The following is a 20,261-nucleotide window of genomic DNA, read 5'->3' as shown; positions in this document are numbered from 1 at the left end:
TCATAGTATGACAGCAGCACACAGCTAAAACTATCATGCTAATCAAAACCAACATGTAAAATGCACTAATAAATCATAAATTGCCAGTGCCAGAAGACAAAGCAGATAAAACACAAATCAAATTTCTGGAAGAAGACACTCCTGGCAAACCTTTAGATGTTACACCTGATTACTTACTTGGTGCTACAGGAGTCTGACGTTTGAAGTTTAAGACCCTCTTCATAGGGCATCCTGACTGATAAATTCTGTCTGTTTCGACTGTGGCTGACTAGCACTCGGAAGTACATAAATAATGGTGAGAGGCCCAAAGAAATAACTGGTGCTTCTAGAGTCATGCATTTTGACAGCACAGAAAAAGACACATAGGCCCATCGAATTACTAGCCTTCTCTTGATGAAAAATCTGAATATCTTCTTTAACTCCAGGTTATCTGATGCTATTGTTTAATAGTTTACTCTTTTTTGGATTTGTCTTTGTCACTTTTACTGGTACTTCTCAATGATCCAGGGAGAGTGAAAAAGAAAGCTATCACCAGGAGCCACCAGCACCATCCTTTCACCCTACCAGGCCATGTGTAAATAGGGAGGAGAATACCACCAACCAATACTTACATGGTGGTGTTTCGAGGGGCACTAGCTGGGAAGAAGTGTGAATACGTCCAACAGCTGCTTCCTTGGATATGGGACAGGGAAAAATTCTCTTAGCCTCTTATGTAATCCACAAATGGTTCAATAAGGACGTTAATGCAGTGCCTGATGATGCTGAATTTAACCTAAGTAACCACCATCCAGACCGTTCCTCCAACTTTATCAAATCAAATCTAATTTTTTGTAATACGTTTGAGATATTTATTATTTTTATAACATTTATTTGCTGTATTCAACATTTGATACATCACTGCATAGTCTGTGAAGAGGCATACCTCCCGTCATCTCTGCAAAAGCACATAATAATGTCTTGAAGAGAACCAGACTTTATTTTTGAGCCGTAAACAGGTGCATTTTTTTCTCACAATTTACCAGCTTGAATGAACGAATGGTTGAATTTCTAAAGCAGGAGCAACTGTTCCATGAGGCTTCCCGGCACTAGGTAAATAACCTGAGAAAGGCATAACAGCTGAAACTCATCAATAAATCATTGAGTAGTATGTCTGGAGTGTTGTTTCCTTTTCTTTAATAACACATTTTATTAGGTTTCGGCATACACATCTGAGCCATAATGGCCGAAGATACAGGCATGGTATTAATTACTACATAAAACCTGCTGGGGGACGTCAGCAGGTAGTTATAGTTAGGATGTATTTACCATGGGACAAGTTTTTTGACTTGCCTATGTCTTTGGTGTCATTTGACGAATCTTCACAAAACGTCTGAAAAAAAATTGTCCAGGTGTTTGCTGTTGCGAATGGAAAGTTTTGGGGTGATCCGTCAAGGGGGGGCGAGAAAAAGTAGGGGGTTTACCATGTTAAATCCCATAGGAACTTTAGATATCGCTACAACCAGAACTGCTGAACGGAATCACACCAAATTTGACAGAAATGTAGCTGTTGGTCCAGAAAGCCCCCTTTTGTAAATTGGCGTAAATCCATTCAGTAGTTTTGGAAATATTAAGGAAAATCCTAATGTGTATATATAGGATCCGCGACCCCGCCCGATCTCGTGCTGAGATCTGATTGGCTGCCAGTACTTCGAACTAGGAACAGTTGGAAGTCATCTTAGGTCCCAGAAAAAAAATTTAAAAAAAGAAAAGGGAGCAGATAGAAATACCCTGACCCCGTAGGCCTTTTAGAGGAGTCACAAAAAACATTTGTTTTTTAATTTTTTAATTTTCATCTGGAGTCCCATTGGATTAGTGGATCCTGCCGAACATTTTCTAAGAAATGAAGCAGGGGTTCCTGGGTAGGCCAGGTCCTTGTGGCATTTTAGTAATAAAGAAGCCCCCCCCCCCTTCAGAGGCTTATTAATGCTCCAAGGACCACCACCTTCCCAGCAGCATCTTTTAAATGAATGTGGGGGAGGCCCGTATGGCCTCCCCTGCTGCCCCGGGGACACCACCTTCCTGGGGCTTATTTATGTTTAAATGGGGGGGGCTCTTAGAGCCCCAGCCATGGGGCCCACCACCTTCTAGGCCTTTTCATGAAAACAATGCAGGGGTGCCCGGACCCTCCCACATAAGGACGCCCCCCCCCCCCCCGGTGAAAAATCCTAGAATGGAGGGGAGCCGCACAGCCCTCCTCCTGGAGCCAATATTGGCTCTGGGGACCGCCACCCACCCAGGTTCATCTGCTGCTAAGTCATCCTGGGGTGCCCACATAGCTGTTTGCTGTGGCTTGGTGGGAGCTTTACCGTTCTCGCTTGCTGGAAGAGTAGCAGAATTGCTTTTAGACACAGAGAGCAGCATGCTCAGCAACTCCCTCTGTCTAAAAGCAATGCCGGCTCCTGCAGGAGGAAGGGAGCCGAAAGGGACCTGGGTGGGACCCGGGCACCCAGAATAAAGGCCAGGCCCCAGGGGTTGGGGTCCATGGGGTTGAAACAGGCCTGGGAGGGGGCAACTAATTTATAAAATAATACAAAGTCAGGTTAGGGGTCCCAGAGGCTGAATTCAGCCCTGGAGCCCCCCTGCCTACATTTCTTTTTTAAAAAGGGCATCCCAGGGAAGGGGGGACCATGGACCTCTTCCTTACTGAAACATTTTTCTTTTTAAAAAGCCGCATGGCAAGTCGCTGGCGGCCCTGAACGCTTTGACCCTGCCACCAGGTAGGTCGCCCCCTCAGCCACCACACGGTCCCCTGTGCCGCCGCTGCCCGCTGTGTTGCCTGTGATTGCTGCAGTCCTCTCATCTGCCTCAGACAGCTTTTTTCCTTATTTTCCTTCTGTGCCTTTTTTTCCTGCCTTTCCTTTTAACTTTATTGGTCTCCTCTCTCTTTTGCTCCGTCGCCCCTACTGCCCGTGCCCTTCCCCCCTGCCCCCACCCACTCCGCTCCCTCGCACTTCCCGCCACTGCCACCCTGCGGCCCCACCCCCCTTGAGCCCCATTCGCAACCCCGCTCCCGTCTCCCAGCTGTTCCTCCCTCCAACAGCCCTTCTTATGGAGGCCGCGCGGTGGTGAAGGGAGCGACCTTTGACCCTGTCACCAGGTAGGTCGCCCCCTCAGCCGCCACACGGTCCCCCTGTGCCGCCGCTGCCCGCTGTGTCGCCTTTGATTGCTGCAGTCCTCTCGTCTGCCTCAGACTGCTTTTTTCCTTATTTTCCTTCTGTGCCTTTTTTTTCCTGCCTTTCCTTTTAACTTTATTGGTCTCCTCTCTCTTTTGCTCCGTCGCCCCTAGTGCCCATGCACTCCCCCCCCACCGGCTCCCTTCCTTCGCGCTTCCCGCCGCTGCCACCCTGTGGCCCCACACCCCTCGAGCCCCATTCGCCACCCTGCTCCCGCCCCCCAGCTGCTCCTCCCTCCCTTAGCCCTTCTTATGGAGGCCACGCGGCGGTGAAGGGAGCGACCTTTGACCCTGTCACCAGGTAGGTCGCCCCCCTCAGCCGCCACACAGTCCCCCTGTGCCGTCGCTGCCCCGCTGCCAGCTGTAATTACAAAAAGGGGGTGGTGATGGACAGAGTATCTGAGTTAATCAGAACACTCCTACCCAGTCAACAGATCAGGGCTTGATCCATCACCGTTTTTTTAGCTCACTGCACCATCCCAGTTCAGAACCTGGCTATATGCAAATTAGTCTGTCCCTGGCCCAGTGCATCATGGGAACAGGGCAGACCAAACTACCAAGCCAATTCTTCACTGGAAAGGAAACAAGCTTCCGGGGACCGGTTTCTGGCATTACAGCCGTCTTCGGCCCGGCTTGCTTGAATCCTGATGGTGCAATGAGCAAGGGACTCAGGTCTGAGCATACCCTTCCACACTCATAGTGGCCAAAATAATTACAAAAAGGGGGTGGTGATGGACAGAGTATCTGAGTTAATCAGAACACTCCTACCCAGTCAACAGATCAGGGCTTGATCCATCACCGTTTTTTAGCTCACTGCACCATCCCAGTTCAGAACCTGGCTATATGCAAATTAGTCTGTCCCTGGCCCAGTGCATCATGGGAACAGGGCAGACCAAACTACCAAGCCAATTCTTCACTGGAAAGGAAACAAGCTTCCGGGGACCGGTTTCTGGCATTACAGCCGTCTTCGGCCCGGCTTGCTTGAATCCTGATGGTGCAATGAGCAAGGGACTCATGTCTGAGCATACCCTTCCACACTCATAGTGGCCAAAATAATTACAAAAAGGGGGTGGTGATGGACAGAGTATCTGAGTTAATCAGAACACTCCTACCCAGTCAACAGATCAGGGCTTGATCCATCACCGTTTTTTAGCTCACTGCACCATCCCAGTTCAGAACCTGCCTATATGCAAATTAGTCTGTCCCTGGCCCAGTGCATCATGGGAAAAGGGAAAACAAAAATACCAAGCCAATTCTTCACTGGAAAGGAAACAAGCTTCCGGGGACCGGTTTCTGGCATTACAGCCGTCTTCGGCCCGGCTTGCTTGAATCCTGATGGTGCAATGAGCAAGGGACTCATGTCTGAGCATACCCTTCCACACTCATAGTGGCCAAAATAATTACAAAAAGGGGGTGGTGATGGACAGAGTATCTGAGTTAATCAGAACACTCCTACCCAGTCAACAGATCAGGGCTTGATCCATCACCGTTTTTTAGCTCACTGCACCATCCCAGTTCAGAACCTGGCTATATGCAAATTAGTCTGTCCCTGGCCCAGTGCATCATGGGAACAGGGCAGACCAAACTACCAAGCCAATTCTTCACTGGAAAGGAAACAAGCTTCCGGGGACCGGTTTCTGGCATTACAGCCGTCTTCGGCCCGGCTTGCTTGAATCCTGATGGTGCAATGAGCAAGGGACTCATGTCTGAGCATACCCTTCCACACTCATAGTGGCCAAAATAATTACAAAAAGGGGGTGGTGATGGACAGAGTATCTGAGTTAATCAGAACACTCCCACCCAGTCAACAGATCAGGGCTTGATCCATCACCGTTTTTTAGCTCACTGCACCATCCCAGTTCAGAACCTGGCTATATGCAAATTAGTCTGTCCCTGGCCCAGTGCATCATGGGAACAGGGCAGACCAAACTACCAAGCCAATTCTTCACTGGAAAGGAAACAAGCTTCCGGGGACCGGTTTCTGGCATTACAGCCGTCTTCGGCCCGGCTTGCTTGAATCCTGATGGTGCAATGAGCAAGGGACTCATGTCTGAGCATACCCTTCCACACTCATAGTGGCCAAAATAATTACAAAAAGGGGGTGGTGATGGACAGAGTATCTGAGTTAATCAGAACACTCCTACCCAGTCAACAGATCAGGGCTTGATTCATCACCGTTTTTTAGCTCACTGCACCATCCCAGTTCAGAACCTGGCTATATGCAAATTAGTTTGTCCCTGGCCCAGTGCATCATGGGAACAGGGCAGACCAAACTACCAAGCCAATTCTTCACTGGAAAGGAAACAAGCTTCCGGGGACCGGTTTCTGGCATTACAGCCGTCTTCGGCCCGGCTTGCTTGAATCCTGATGGTGCAATGAGCAAGGGACTCATGTCTGAGCATACCCTTCCACACTCATAGTGGCCAAAATAATTACAAAAAGGGGGTGGTGATGGACAGAGTATCTGAGTTAATCAGAACACTCCTACCCAGTCAACAGATCAGGGCTTGATCCATCACCGTTTTTTAGCTCACTGCACCATCCCAGTTCAGAACCTGGCTATATGCAAATTAGTCTGTCCCTGGCCCAGTGCATCATGGGAACAGGGCAGACCAAACTACCAAGCCAATTCTTCACTGGAAAGGAAACAAGCTTCCGGGGACCGGTTTCTGGCATTACAGCCGTCTTCGGCCCGGCTTGCTTGAATCCTGATGGTGCAATGAGCAAGGGACTCATGTCTGAGCATACCCTTCCACACTCATAGTGGCCAAAATAATTACAAAAAGGGGGTGGTGATGGACAGAGTATCTGAGTTAATCAGAACACTCCTACCCAGTCAACAGATCAGGGCTTGATCCATCACCGTTTTTTAGCTCACTGCACCATCCCAGTTCAGAACCTGGCTATATGCAAATTAGTCTGTCCCTGGCCCAGTGCATCATGGGAACAGGGCAGACCAAACTACCAAGCCAATTCTTCACTGGAAAGGAAACAAACTTCCGGGGACCGGTTTCTGGCATTACAGCCGTCTTCGGCCCGGCTTGCTTGAATCCTGATGGTGCAATGAGCAAGGGACTCATGTCTGAGCATACCCTTCCACACTCATAGTGGCCAAAATAATTACAAAAAGGGGGTGGTGATGGACAGAGTATCTGAGTTAATCAGAACACTCCTACCCAGTCAACAGATCAGGGCTTGATTCATCACCGTTTTTTAGCTCACTGCACCATCCCAGTTCAGAACCTGGCTATATGCAAATTAGTCTGTCCCTGGCCCAGTGCATCATGGGAACAGGGCAGACCAAACTACCAAGCCAATTCTTCACTGGAAAGGAAACAAGCTTCCGGGGACCGGTTTCTGGCATTACAGCCGTCTTCGGCCCGCCAGCTGTGTCGCCTTTGATTGCTGCAGTCCTCTCGTCTGCCTCAGACTGCTTTTTTCCTTATTTTCCTTCTGTGCCTTTTTTTTCCTGCCTTTCCTTTGAACTTTATTGGTCTCCTCTCTCTTTTGCTTAGTCGCCCCTAGTCCCTGTGCACTCTCCCCCTCTGCCCCCCACCCGCTCCCCTCAATCGCGCTTCCCGACGGTGCCACCCTGCGGCCCGCCCCCCTCGATCCCCGTTCGCCACCCCGCTCTCGCCTCCCAGCTGCTCCTCCCTCCCATAACCCTTCTTATGGAGGCCGCGCGCAGCGGCCGCACCGCTGGCGCACCAAAGGCAGGCCCGTCTGCGCCCGTTCGTGCCTGGACCGCGCCCAGCGCCAGAACCCCTGTCCCCCGCCGAAACCAAGAAACCCGACTGAGATACGACACCACCACCCTCCACGCACTCAACACCGGCCGACCAGCCGCCTGCTACCAAGCCACTCCGAAGCGCACCCATGGACCCTTCTACTGCCAAACCTGCAAATTCACCTGCGTCCGATCCTACATCCCACCACCCAGACCAGGCAACAACAACAACCAACTCAAGTGCATCCTGCTCAACACCCGCTCCGTCCACAAGCACGCCGTCGAACTCTGGGACCTCCTCGACACAACAGCACCAGACGTCGCCTTCCTCACAGAAACCTGGATGAACGCCTCCTTATCCCCCGACATCGCCGCAGCCATCCCGGACGGCTACAAGATCACCCAAAAGGACCATGTCAACCAAACCAGAGGAGGAATCGCCATCATCTACAGGAACACCATCGACGTCACGACCGACTCCGAAAATGCCCTCACCACCGCCGAACACCTACACTTCCAGATCCACACCGACCCCAAGACCACCCTCAGAGGACCCCTTGTCTACAGACCCCCAGGCCCACGTACACAATTCAGTGAAGCCATCGCCAACTTCATCAGCCCACATGCCCTCGCCTCATCAGACTACATCCTCCTAGGGGACCTGAACTTCCACCTGGAGAACAACAATGACAGCAACACCACCACCCTGCTTGCCAACCTCGCCAATCTCGGACTCAAGCAACTGGTGAACACCCACACCCACTACGCCGGCCACACGCTCGAGCCCATCTTCTCTGCCAGCAGCCACGCTGCCTTCAGCCACTCCACTGGACTACACTGGACCGACCACAGCTGCATCCACTTCACCTTTAAGAAGACCACATCCCACCACCGCCCGCAACAGATCCCCTGTAGATGCTGGAGCAAAGTCACCGCAGACCAGCTAACCACATCACTGAGCCAGAACCCACCTATCACCACCACTAACACCAACGACGCAGCCCGCAACCTCACACAGTGGATAGTCAACTGCGCCGACGCCCTTGCACCACTGAAGAACCCTCCAGGCAAGCCCGGCAACAGGAAAACAACATGGTTCACCGACGACCTTAAAGAATCAAAGAAGTCCTGCAGATCCCTCAAGAAAGCCTGGCACCGCGCACAGACGACAGAAAACATGACAGCCCTCTAGAACGCCACCCTCAAACACCACCAGCTGATCTGCACCACCAAAAAGACATCGTTCAAAGAACGGCTGGACAACAACACACACAACAGCAAGGAACTCTTCAGCATTGTAAAAGAGGTCTCCAATCCCAAAGCCAACAGCAACGACATCACACCGTCGCAAGACCTCTGCAACTCCCTCGCCACGTTCTTCCACCTCAAGATCACCGATATTCACAACAGCTTCAGCACCCAGACTCCACCTCCAGCCACCGAACCAACACCCCCTACAACCACCCTCAGTGCTTGGACTCCCATCAGCACCGAAGACACCGCCCACGCTATGAACACCATCCACTCCGCCTCTCCTTCCGACCCATGCCCTCACCACATCTTCAACAAAGCCAACACCATCATCGCTTCCCACCTACGGAACATCATAAACAACTCCCTCACGTCCGCCACCTTCCCCGAGAGCTGGAAACACGCAGAGATCAACGCCCTACTGAAGAAACCCACAGCGGACCCTAAAGACCTCCGCCTCATCTCTCTTCTTCCCTTCCCGGTGAAAGTGATCGAGAAGATCGTCAATAAACAGCTGACCGCATTCCTCAAGGCCAATGGATTCCTCGACCCATCCCAGTCCGGATTTCGAGCCAACCACAGCACCGAGGCCGCCCTTATCACAGCCACCGACGACATCAGGACCCTACTCGACAACGGGGAAACCACCGCCCTCATCCTCCTAGACCTCTCAGCCGCCTTTGATACAGTCTGCCATCGCACCCTAATAACCCGCCTCCACAATGCCGGGATCCAAGGCAAAGCCCTCTCCGACAGAACCCAGGATGTTCGCCGCCCTCCCTTCCGCTCCGCGGCCACCGAAATCATCTGCGGCGTACCCCAAGGCTCATCGCTCAGCCCAACCCTCGTCAATATCTACATGAGCCCCCTCGCCACCATTGCACGCAAACACAACCTCAACATCATCTCATATGCCGACTACACCCAGTTGATACTCTCCCTCACCAAAGACCCAGCCACCGCCAAACTCAACCTCCAGGAAGGAATGAAAAACGTCGCTGAATGGATGAAACTCAGCCGTCTGAAACTGAACTCAGACAAGACGGAGGTCCTCATCCTCGGACCATCCCCATCCGCCTGGGACGACTCACACAGAACTGGGCACCGCACCGACACCCACTGACCACGCACGCAACCTGGGATTCATCCTGGACTCCTCTCTTACGATGACCAAGCAAGTCAACGCCATCTCATCTTTATGCTTTAACACCCTGCGCATGCTCCGCAAGATCTTCCGGTGGATCCCTACCGGAACTAGAAAGACGGTCACCCAGGCCCTCGTCACCCGCCAACTAGACTACGGGAACGCCCTATATGCAGGAACCACAATCAAACTTCAGAAAAGACTCCAACGCATACAGAACGCATTCGCACGACTCATCCTCGACATCCCCCGCCACAGTCACATATCAGCCCACCTGATAGACCTGCACTGGCTCCCCGTCAGCAAAAGGATCACGTTCAGGCTCCTCACCCACGCACACAAAGCGCTCCACGACATAGGCCCCGAATACCTCAACAACCGCCTCACGTTCTACACTCCAAAACGCAAACTCCGCTCCGCCAGCCTCGCCCTCGCCACCGTCCCACGGATCCGAAGAACCACCGCCGGAGGAAGATCATTCTCCTACCTGGCGGCCAAGACATGGAACTCCCTCCCAGCCCACCTACAACTGACCCAGGACCACCTCACATTCAGGAAACACCTCAAGACCTGGCTCTTCGAGCAGTAGCGGCACTTCCCCCCCCCAGCGCCTTGAGACCCTCACAGGTGAGTAGCGCGCTCTACAAATGTATTGATTGATTGATTTAACTACCATTCTGCAAACGCGCATCCTGGCACACTGCTACTTGGGGGTTGAGGTCCCCTTGGGTGCTGAGGGTTCTCTGGGCCAAGAACTCCTCATGTTACCTCAAGTAAGTCACACACAGTGGGACTGCTGAGAAGTCTTCGAAGGCCACGTCCCTTTCTCCACCACTCTGCAAACACACCTCCTAGAGCACTACTGGTTGGGGAATGAAGTCCCCTTGGGTGTTGATGGTCTTTGGGGGCCAAGAACCCCTCCCGTTACCTCAGGTAAGTCCCACACAGTGCGACTGCAGAGAGCTGCTTGGAGGTTCCTGCCCCTTTTCTCCAACATTCTGCAAATGAACCTCCTGGCACACTACTTGTTGGGGGATGACGTCCTCTTGGATGCTGAGGGTCCGTGGGTGCCAAGAAGATTTCTTGTTAGCTTCAGTAAGTGCCACACAGCAGGTTTCCTGAGAGCTGGTCAGAGTCTGTGCCCCCTTTCTCCACCACTTTGCAAAGATGCCTCCTGGTGCACAACTTGGCTGCTGAGGGTCAAGAACCCCTCCTGTTATTTCCAGTGAGCCCAACACAATGGGATTGATGAGAGGTTTTCGGAGGCCATGCCCCCTTTCTCCAATACTGTGCAAACGAGCCTCCTAGAGCACCACTGGTTTGGGGGTGAAGTCACTGTGAATGCTGAGGGTCTTTGCTGGCCAAGAACCCCACCTGTTACATCCAGTAAGTACCACACAGTGCGATTGCTGTGAGCTGGTTTAAGGCTCGCCCCCTTTCTCCACCACTCTGCAAATCCTCTTGGATGCTGAGGGTCCTTGGGGGCCAAGAAGACCTCTTGTTAGCTCAGTAAGTCCCACACAGCAGGATTCCTCAGAGCTAGTCAGAGGCCCCACACCCTTTCTCTACCACTCTGAAACATGAATACTCGTTAAACACCATCAAAATTCACTTAAAAAAACAAAGGTTACAGGGACTTTATAGTTAGGAAATAGAATTAAAAAAACCTTAGGATTTCACGTTAAAAACAAAGGTTACAGGGGCGTAATAGTTAGGGAATATAATTTTAAAAAACTTTGAAAATTCACAAAAAAAACAAAAGGTTACAGGGATGCTATAGTTAGGCTCAGGTTTCCCTCATTCAAAACCAGTGAAAAATCTGCAGCTGTAGTTATCTCAGCTAACTATAACTTACTCCTCGGCAATGCACTGCTTATGAACTCGCATATTACATCACTCATGACATGGTCAGTGACATCACTGAAGACATCTCTCATTATATCATCTAAAGAACCACTCACCCACTTACACCCTCATACAACCTCTTATATGCCTACACACACCCACACAACCACTCCCATACCCATTCACAGATCCATACCAATACTCACACACCCACTCCCTCTTCCATAGAGCCACTCACTCACTCGTACATCCACTCACACACTCATACAGCATGTCACTCACCCATACAGCCAGTCACATAGCCACACAATCACCCATACAACAACGCACACACTTACTTATTTACCTAGTCACTCACAAACCCACTCAATGACTCATATAGTCTCTCAATACAGCCACTCACTCACCATACAAGCACTCACACACCCACATAACCACTGACATACCCATTCACGCATCCATACACACACTCTCATATGTGCTTATCACCCATATAGTCATTCACAAAGGCACTCACTCTCCAATATAATCATTCACACACCAGAACACTTAACCAAACACTCATTGAAACAGCCCCTCACTCACCCATACCCCATTTTACTCACCCAGTCAGTCACTCAACAGTCTTTTAGATACCCACTCACTCACCCATACAGTCACTCACATAGCCACTCACTCACCCATACAGCCACTGACACACCCATACACTCATTCATACAGCCACTGACATCACCCATTCACTTAGCAACATTCACTCACATACTCACTCAGCCACACAGCTACTCACATACCTACTTATACACCCATACAACCACTCACACCCACACTCAGACACCCATTCAACCACTCACACACACAAACCCACTCACATACTCACTCACATACCTATGCAACAACTCAGAAACCCAATACCACACCCATACAACTATTAATACAACCACTCACTCACTCATCAACAGACTTAGTCAGAAATTCACTCACTCACTCATAGTCACGCATGCATGCTCTCACACACCCATACAGCCACTCACACACAGCTACAGTCACACACCCACTCAGATCAAACATGTTAGAGACAGCATCACTCATTAGTAGTACAAATATATACTATTCTAACTTTTGTCATAGGTTAGTATATATGTTTAGCACCCATACACATTTAAAAAAGACATACATTTACTTTATGATGTCATGAGTGAGGTCATCATTGATGTCATTCGAGATGCCTTCAGTGATGTCACTGACCATGTCATGAGTGAGGTGATATATGAGATCAGAAGCAGTGCATTGTGGGGCGTAATTTACAGTTAGCTCAGGTAATAATATCTGCTGAATTTCAGCAGTTTGTTATAGGTGACGGCTCCCCTCCAGCAGCCATGATTAGCCCTGGGGACCACCACCCGTCCCATGCCAACCACGATGATATGTGGATGTAGTAGCAAGAGTGAAGACCCGCACCAGGGCTGTATGATGTGGCATCAAAGAGCAGCAAGGCTCTCCTCAGGTGTATCCACCCCAACCGGTCGTTGGAGCAGGTAGCACACCAGGGGACCCCATATGTCCCTAGGCTTACAGGACGTAGGTAATAAGTCGGCGAATGTATTATGTTGGTCTTGACAGTAGGTCAAGTCCGCCAGCCAGTCCTTAAATTTGGGCGCCCTTCCTCGGCCCCATCTACTGGCCACCTGTCTTTTGGCCAAAAGGAGCGCGGTGTCGACAAATTTCCGGCTAGAGTTAGGGATCTGCTGAGTATATCCGAGAAGCTTCACCAGGGGGTCCATGGGCACAGTAATTCCCGCCATGTCCGTAAGGGCATCCGTCACTTGTTGCCAATAAAGGGCCACCTGTGGGCATTCCCACGCCAAATGCAGAATATCCGCATGGGCGGCATAGCAGCGTACACAACGGTCATCTTCCGCCAGGCCAAATCTGTGTTTTCGTACCGGTGTACAGTACACCCTTTGTAGGAATTTGTAATGTATAATTATGAATCTGCTACTGACAGATAGGCGGGAGGTGAGCGCACAGCAGTACAGCCATTGCTCGTCAGTGATGTCAGTAGCCAGCTCAACGGCCCATCGTGCCCGAGCACTGGAGTCCGGTATAGGCGCAGCACCCCAGAGCTGACGGTAGAGGCCAGACACCAAGTGAGTCCCATCTCGTGAGCATAACAGGAAGTGGAGCGGAGGCAAAACCTCAGGTTCGTCCGGGAATTCAGGAAGTATGTCCCGCATCCCCGCACGTAGTCGGATGTAATAAAAAAGCTCTAGAGGGGTGTGACTGTGCGTCGCAAAGAAAAGGTCTGCCGTTTTAAACTGACCATTAACAAATAAGTCACCCCAGCAAGAGACACGTAGTTTTGCGCATAGGGTGCGGAATCCTTGTTCCCGCAACAGAGTGAGACCCGGATGATAGGTAAGTGGCAACTTCGGTGAATAAGGTAGCTGGCACATCACGCTCTTGGCCATACGACGCCAGGCATCCATCGTGCATGAAACAGAGGTATTCGGTGTAGTGATGGATGATTCTGGGCAGTGAAGTAATCCTGAAAGTGGGAGGGGATGTACTATCCAGTCCTCGATCGCAATATGTGGCATGTACGGCGTAGGAGCCATCCAGTGGTAGGCAAAATGTGCCTGTGCGCACTGGTAATACTTCTCGAAGTCCGGAACATCGAAACCTCCTTTGTCGTAAGGCAAAGTAAGCGTAGCCCATTTAAGCCGTGGGCTCTTGCCTCCCCAGAAAAGCCTGCGCAGCTCCATCTTCAGTGTCTTAAAAAAAAAGCGCCGGGGAAATAGGGAATGTTGAGAAAAAAATTAAGGAATTGGGGAAGGATAACCATTTTAATAAGGAACGCCCTGCCGGCCATGGAAAGCGGCAGGGTGAGCCAGCGATCCACGGAGGCAGTCAGTTTCGTGATAGCCACTCCATAGTTGGCTCGCAGTGTCTCCTCCCTATCTCGGGAAACACGTATCCCCAGGTAGCGGAGGTCCGTCCGGCACCACTCCAATGGATAGTCAAGGGGAAATTCACCCACCGCTTCCGTTAAAGGGAAGATTTGGGACTTGGACCAGTTGATGTGTACTCCTGACATTCCGCCAAACATAATGAACTCTCTAAGTAGGGGATTGAGGTGCATCTCGGGGCGTTTGACATATAGGGTAATATTATCTGCATATAGGGACACGTCTATGTGCCGCTGTAAGCATTGAACCGCCCCCTCTCGATGAAGCTGTCGCAGGCGGCAAGTCAGAGGCTCAACAGCTTTGGCAAACAATAAGGGAGAGAGTGGACATCCCAGGCGCGTGCCTCTGGTAATGTCAATAGGATGTGATAGGTGACCATTTATCAACACTTTCGCCGTAGGTCGAGTATAAAGCAGGCGAACCCAGGATATAAACAGGGGTGGGAACCCCATGCTTGCCAATACAGAAAATAAATAAGGCCATTCGACTGAGTCAAAGGCTTTAGTCGCATCGAGAAATACCGCTGCGACAGGTGTTTCAGGATGTACGGTGCGCAGGAGAGAGAACAGGGTGCGAAGGTTGTGCGACGTAGAGCGGCCGGCCACGAATCCAGATTGATCGGGCAGCACAATTCTAGTCATCAACAGCGATAGCCGAGTAGCCAGAACTTTAGCAAGAATCTTTACATTGCAGTTTAGGAGGGAGAGTGGGCGGTAAGAGTTACAGGAGCTGGGGTCCTTGTCGGCCTTCAGGAGAGAGGTGATGACAACCTCACGCATAGAGCAGGGTAGAACGCCGTCGTCAAGGGATTCCGAGTAGACTACGCGTAGGACAGGAGCCATAATATCGATGTACGCCTTATAAAATTCGGCAGGAATGCCATCGAGGCCTGGGGCCTTACCATTCTGAAGAGACATGATGGCGTCGCGGACCTCATCTAGCTCGAAAGGCGCCACCAAGAAAGCTCTATCCCCATCGCTAAGCCAACACAATGCTACATCCTTTAGGTAGTCAGCATAAATCGTTGCAGGCTCTGCAGTGGAAGTGTACAGTGAAAGGTAGTGTGCTGTGAATTAATTGAGAATTTCATCCGAGTCCCTGATAGTGGCGCCATGCTTATCTGTAAGTTCGAATATGATATTGCGGTCACGTGGCGATTGAGTGAGTGCAGCCAAGACCCTCCCAGGCCTATCACCCTCACAGTATTTTCGGGCCTGCCAGTGCCCGCCACGGAACTTGGATTCCCTAGCAGCCTCCTCCTCAAATCTCGAAAGCGTTTCTCTGAAGCTAGCATGCAGTTCAAGGCTAGACTCATTCACCATGCGATGTTCCAGAGCACCCAACACCTCCTCCAATGTGCTAATAGTACGAAGGATGTCACGTAATACCCCGCAGCTCTTGGATATACAATAACCCCTGATGGTTACCTTGAACGCCTCCCATATGTGTTCAATTGAATCAACTGATCCCTTATTTCTGGGGAAAAAAGCAGCTATCTCCTCCCCCAATTCAGTTCGAAACAAAGTGTCCAGCAAGATTTCTGGGCGAAGTCTCCAACGTGGTCGCAGGTTATCCCACCCAGGGGTGTGAAGGTGAAGTACAACAGGGCTGTGATCTGAGTACGTCCTAGGTAGGTGAGTCACTCCCACTAGTTCCGTGGCAATCTCCCTGGTGACCAGAAAATAGTCCAAGCGTGCCCATGTTCCCGTGTGCGAGGTAAAGTGTGTGCCCTCCCTCCCTAACGGGTGTAAGTGTCTCCAGGCGTCCAGAAGTTCCCCCTCCGCAATCACTCCCTCTAGCGCCTCACGTGCTCTAGGTTTATAGGAACACACCCCATCAGCTCTATCTAAGTGAGGAACCAGCGCCAAATTGAAATCACCACCCCAGATGATGTGTCGGGAGCCCGCAGCCAGTATTTTGCCCCATAGAGTGGTGAAAAATGCAGGCGTATCCACATTTGGCGCGTACGCCACAACAAATGTATAAGTGTCACGGCCTAGTCTGCCCCACAACAGTGCATATCTCCCCTCCCTATCAGCAAAGTCCCCATATCTGTGAAACGGTACAGTCCGGGCTATGAGGATAGCCACCCCCCTCGCATATGTGGAGTAAGAAGAAAAAATTTGGTCCCCGGCCCATCTGCTCGCAAAGGCAACCCTATCTCGTGGCGGTAAATGGGTTTCCTGTAACATCGCACAGGTGCATAGCTTAATATCTGGTGAACACAGTCTTTGATGTTACTTAGAAAATGTCATGCTGAGACAATTCTGTCTAATAACTCAAGGCTGCTTACGATACATAGGCTAAGATTCACAAAAGTTTAGTATCAGGTTAGCTTTACTTTTTTAACACTAAAACTTTTAGGGGATTACCAAACCAAAGCAAATTGGTATTTGCGTTGGTTTGTATGGAAAATTAGTGCAAAACAGCACAAAATGCTGTTTTGCATTACTTTACATCAAAGGGGCGTTACATGGGTGTTCAAATTGTTAATGTTATCACTGACATATTCACCTATCACATTACTTTAACCTTTTTCCAGTGAATTTCGAAGTTTTTTTTAACAAAACGGATCTGTGTACCACACCCAACTAGAACGTTACTTTAACCTTTGTTTTGTCAATAAATGTTTAATTTTTTTTAAACATAAAGTAATATTTAATTACCACCCACCACATGCAGCCAAACCCATGTTGCGCACGGCATTTGGCTGTGCACAGTGGGGGGTTGGCCACAAGGCCTGGCCTGCGACCAAGTCATATATCCAGCTCCAATAAAGGGAGCCAACCCCACACTACACAGGGCCTTCGCTCCTGCATGGCAGGGGATTGGCTAGAGAGTCTGAGGCCCTACAACTGATCCCCCGCATACAACCAACTCCACTCTTCACATGGCCTTTGGCCATGCACAGTATGGGGGTTGACCACAAGGCCTGGCCTGTGACTAGGCCCTGACACCAACCACACACTGTACATTGCCTTCAACTATGCCCGGCAGGGAGTTGAACACAGGGCCCGACCCTGGGGGCCCCATTTCCTGGGACTTTTTTTTTTATTAATTAAAGGGGACGGGGCAGTGTGGCCCTGCCTTAGTGAGCCTTGTTAGGCCGTTGTTCACTCCATCTCCTAGGACTATTTATTTTAATTATGGGGGAGGAGGGTGCATGTCCCCTACCCCAAGCCTTGTTAGGCACTGGGGACCCCATCCCTTAGGGCCATTAATAAAAATGAAGGTGGGGCATGCAGCCCCCCTCCTAGAACCTTGTTAGGCTCTCGAGACCCGATTCTCCAGGGCCATTTATTTTAATTGAACGGGAGGGGGCCACTTGGACCCCATCGCCCAGGGCAACTCATTTAAATAAATGAGAAAAGGATTGCATTGCCCCCCTACCCGAGCCTCGTTAGACCTTGGGGACCCCATCCAGAGGGGAGGAGACCCACTGAGGCCCCCCCCATAGCCTTTTTTGGGCCCTGGGGAACCCATCCCCCAGTGTTATTTCTAATAAGTAAGGGAAGTGGGTATTGCAACCCACCTCCTGGAGACTGGTTATGCCCTGGGGACACCATCCCCAGGGGCATGTCTCAAAATTAAGGTGGGGGTTGCATGGCCCCCACACCTAAAGTCGGTATCTTCCCCAGCAACCTCATACCCAGGGGCACACATTTATTAAAGTTGGGCCCACGCAGGGCACCCACGATATACCAACAAGGGGCAGTCCGGAGAGCCCCAAGTTCACCGCTGTCCCCAAGCCTCCCGCTGCCCCAACTAGCTTGCTGCATGCAGCGAGAGCAGGTATTGTTCCTGTTCGGAGAGAGCCGCTTCTAATGCTGCTCTGTGCAGGTGGGAGCAATATTTTGTTCTGGTTCCCTGAAACAGATCAAAGGTTCGCTCCTAGTGGGTGGGAGCATTTTTAAAGCTCCCACCAGCTAGAAGTGGACTTGGTGTTCGCTACCGTTTAGTGGGTGTTTTGAAAATACTCCTGCTAAGTGAACGCAAACACAGATTTCTCTGCTTGTGCGGGCAGGGAAACCACTATTTACTAGGTAGGCGCCCTTGTGAGCCGGCCAGAGGGATGGGGTTTCGGGCCATTAATAGGTCAGGAACCCCATTGTAAGTATTCTCGACCCTAGGGGTGAGCTCTCTAGGGTTTTTTGCAGCTCAACGAGGGGGGCCATATGCCCCCTCTCCACATAAACTATTTTTGGCCTAGGGTGGGCTCCCCTAGGCCTCTGGAGGCATTTTTCTATATGTAAATGCCAGCAAAAATGTGAAGCAAAGGTATTCTAGATGTAATAATACTCTGGATGTACTGGCCGCAATGCAATGACTCCTATGACATTTACATTTGAGGAAAGGGATAACAACAGTGTTTCCATATAGACTTCAGGGTACACATGTGTGATACCAGGTGTCTAAAGGTTAAAAAGCGTAGGAGGCAGTAACTGATCCAACAATATTACGATAACACAAAAGTTATGAAGTGGGAGTAAGGTACATTTGAATGTACAAATAGCAATAATTTCTGAATAATCAAATCATTATCTCAATTCAGGGATAAAAGTAGGTGTCATGCAGAATTGTGTTAACCTGTTCATCCAACTGTAGAACTTCACCATCAGAGGCAGTAACAGCCACAATAGTCATGCCTTTATTGGGTCCTCTGTATACAGCTGAGCGAGGTCCATCTTGAGAAATACCAGCCTGGAAAACAACAACAAATTAGACAGAAGGCAAACTTAATGACCTGAGATAAAACTCAATATCATGCTTAAATACTGTATCCAAAAAATCGCTGACAATTTCATGAACATAAATATATAAAATAAAAAGAGATGTTTATCTTCAAAATGGATTCATATGGAATTAAGAATAATGGATCTATACTTAACTTTATGATATTGTGGTAGTCGCTGTTGCGGCTATGATATATATATTTTTTTGTCCTCATTGGCCACATAGTCGATCCAGGGGCTCTCCAACCACGAGACCCGATCGCCTCTGTATCACCAAGAGACCAAATGATCTTCTAATACACAGGGAGGCAGACAAGATGTCTCAGGCAATGAAGAACCCTGCACGAACTATCTCCATTCGGGCCATTTATTGGCAGGTAGTCCGACAGCAATATGGCATGGGGTGCCTCCCATTGGACAAGGAGATTTGGGCCTAATCATCGGACCCGGGGAGGAAAAAAAAAACCCCGGGTTGGCTAATTATTCCGTCTCAACTCAATCAATAAGTCCCAGAATCTCACAGAACGAGGACTACATATTCTAGCTAGATCTACCTTCGATGTTGCATATAATGAAGACAGCCACTCTGCATGTGTCGGGAGTTCGTACTAACCCAGTTTTTACAGATTTCTCTTCTTGCTAGTAGAATAGCATAGTATAGAAATTCTCTTTCTAATCCCTTAATGTTCTCATTTAGGCCAAAGATGATTAAAGACCATGAAAGTGGGATAGAGATTCTGAGAATTGATTCGAGTGATATCTTGATTTCTTGCCAATAAGTAGCAATGTTCGGACACTCCCAAAACATATGTAGGTCTGAGGCTGCTGGGAAAGAGCATTTACTGCAGCATTTCCCGGGTTGGAATTTCGAGAGTTTCTTGGGGGAGTAATACGCCCGATGTAATGTAAAGAATTGATTGCGCCTCAGCCATGCTGGCTTTATGATTTTGTAGAGAATGCTAAAGGATTCTACCCATCTGTCCTCTGCCTGGAGTTCTCCCTCTACTCCCCACAGTTTTACCAGAAGGTTGAGCTCGCCCTCTCCATCATCTATGATGTTCCAATAGTAGAGTGCAACTTCCTTGCCTCCCGCGGGTTTCTCCACTAAGTTGTTTTCTAGGGAGCTGTATTCACCCATTGTTGTTTTTTTCTTAGTTTGAGTTCGCAGCCAGCTGGCCAGTTGTATATATACAAGCCAGGAGAGTGATGTTGTTACCCTGACCTTAAATGTTTCCCATTTCATGAGGGATCCTTCTACCACTAACTCCCCCCACCGTATTATACCTGCGTCCAGTAGGACCATTTTGACTGTCTCAGTATATTGTGGTGCGAACCCAAGTAACTCCCAAATCGGTGCGTAGTTAGAGAAATACCCTATCCCAGC

The 20,261-nt window shown here is 49.9% G+C and overlaps 1 protein-coding gene across 1 annotated transcript in view; it reads right to left on the bottom strand.

The window, feature by feature from the left end:
* The window catches only part of LOC144762435 (dynein axonemal heavy chain 5-like), a 1,437,549-nt gene that overhangs the window by 804,816 nt on the left and 612,472 nt on the right, over positions 1 to 20,261 (bottom strand). Inside the window, exon 43 of the mRNA XM_078647616.1 lies at positions 18,732 to 18,845. Coding sequence (XP_078503742.1) covers positions 18,732 to 18,845 — 114 coding nt within the window. The remainder of the gene's footprint in view (positions 1 to 18,731; positions 18,846 to 20,261) is intronic.

Source organism: Lissotriton helveticus, chromosome 6 (genome assembly GCF_964261635.1).
Source record: "Lissotriton helveticus chromosome 6, aLisHel1.1, whole genome shotgun sequence".
Taxonomy (NCBI): Eukaryota; Metazoa; Chordata; class Amphibia; order Caudata; family Salamandridae; genus Lissotriton; species Lissotriton helveticus.
Note: the sequence above shows the minus strand (reverse complement) of the source record. Positions and strands in the feature narration are given on the sequence as shown.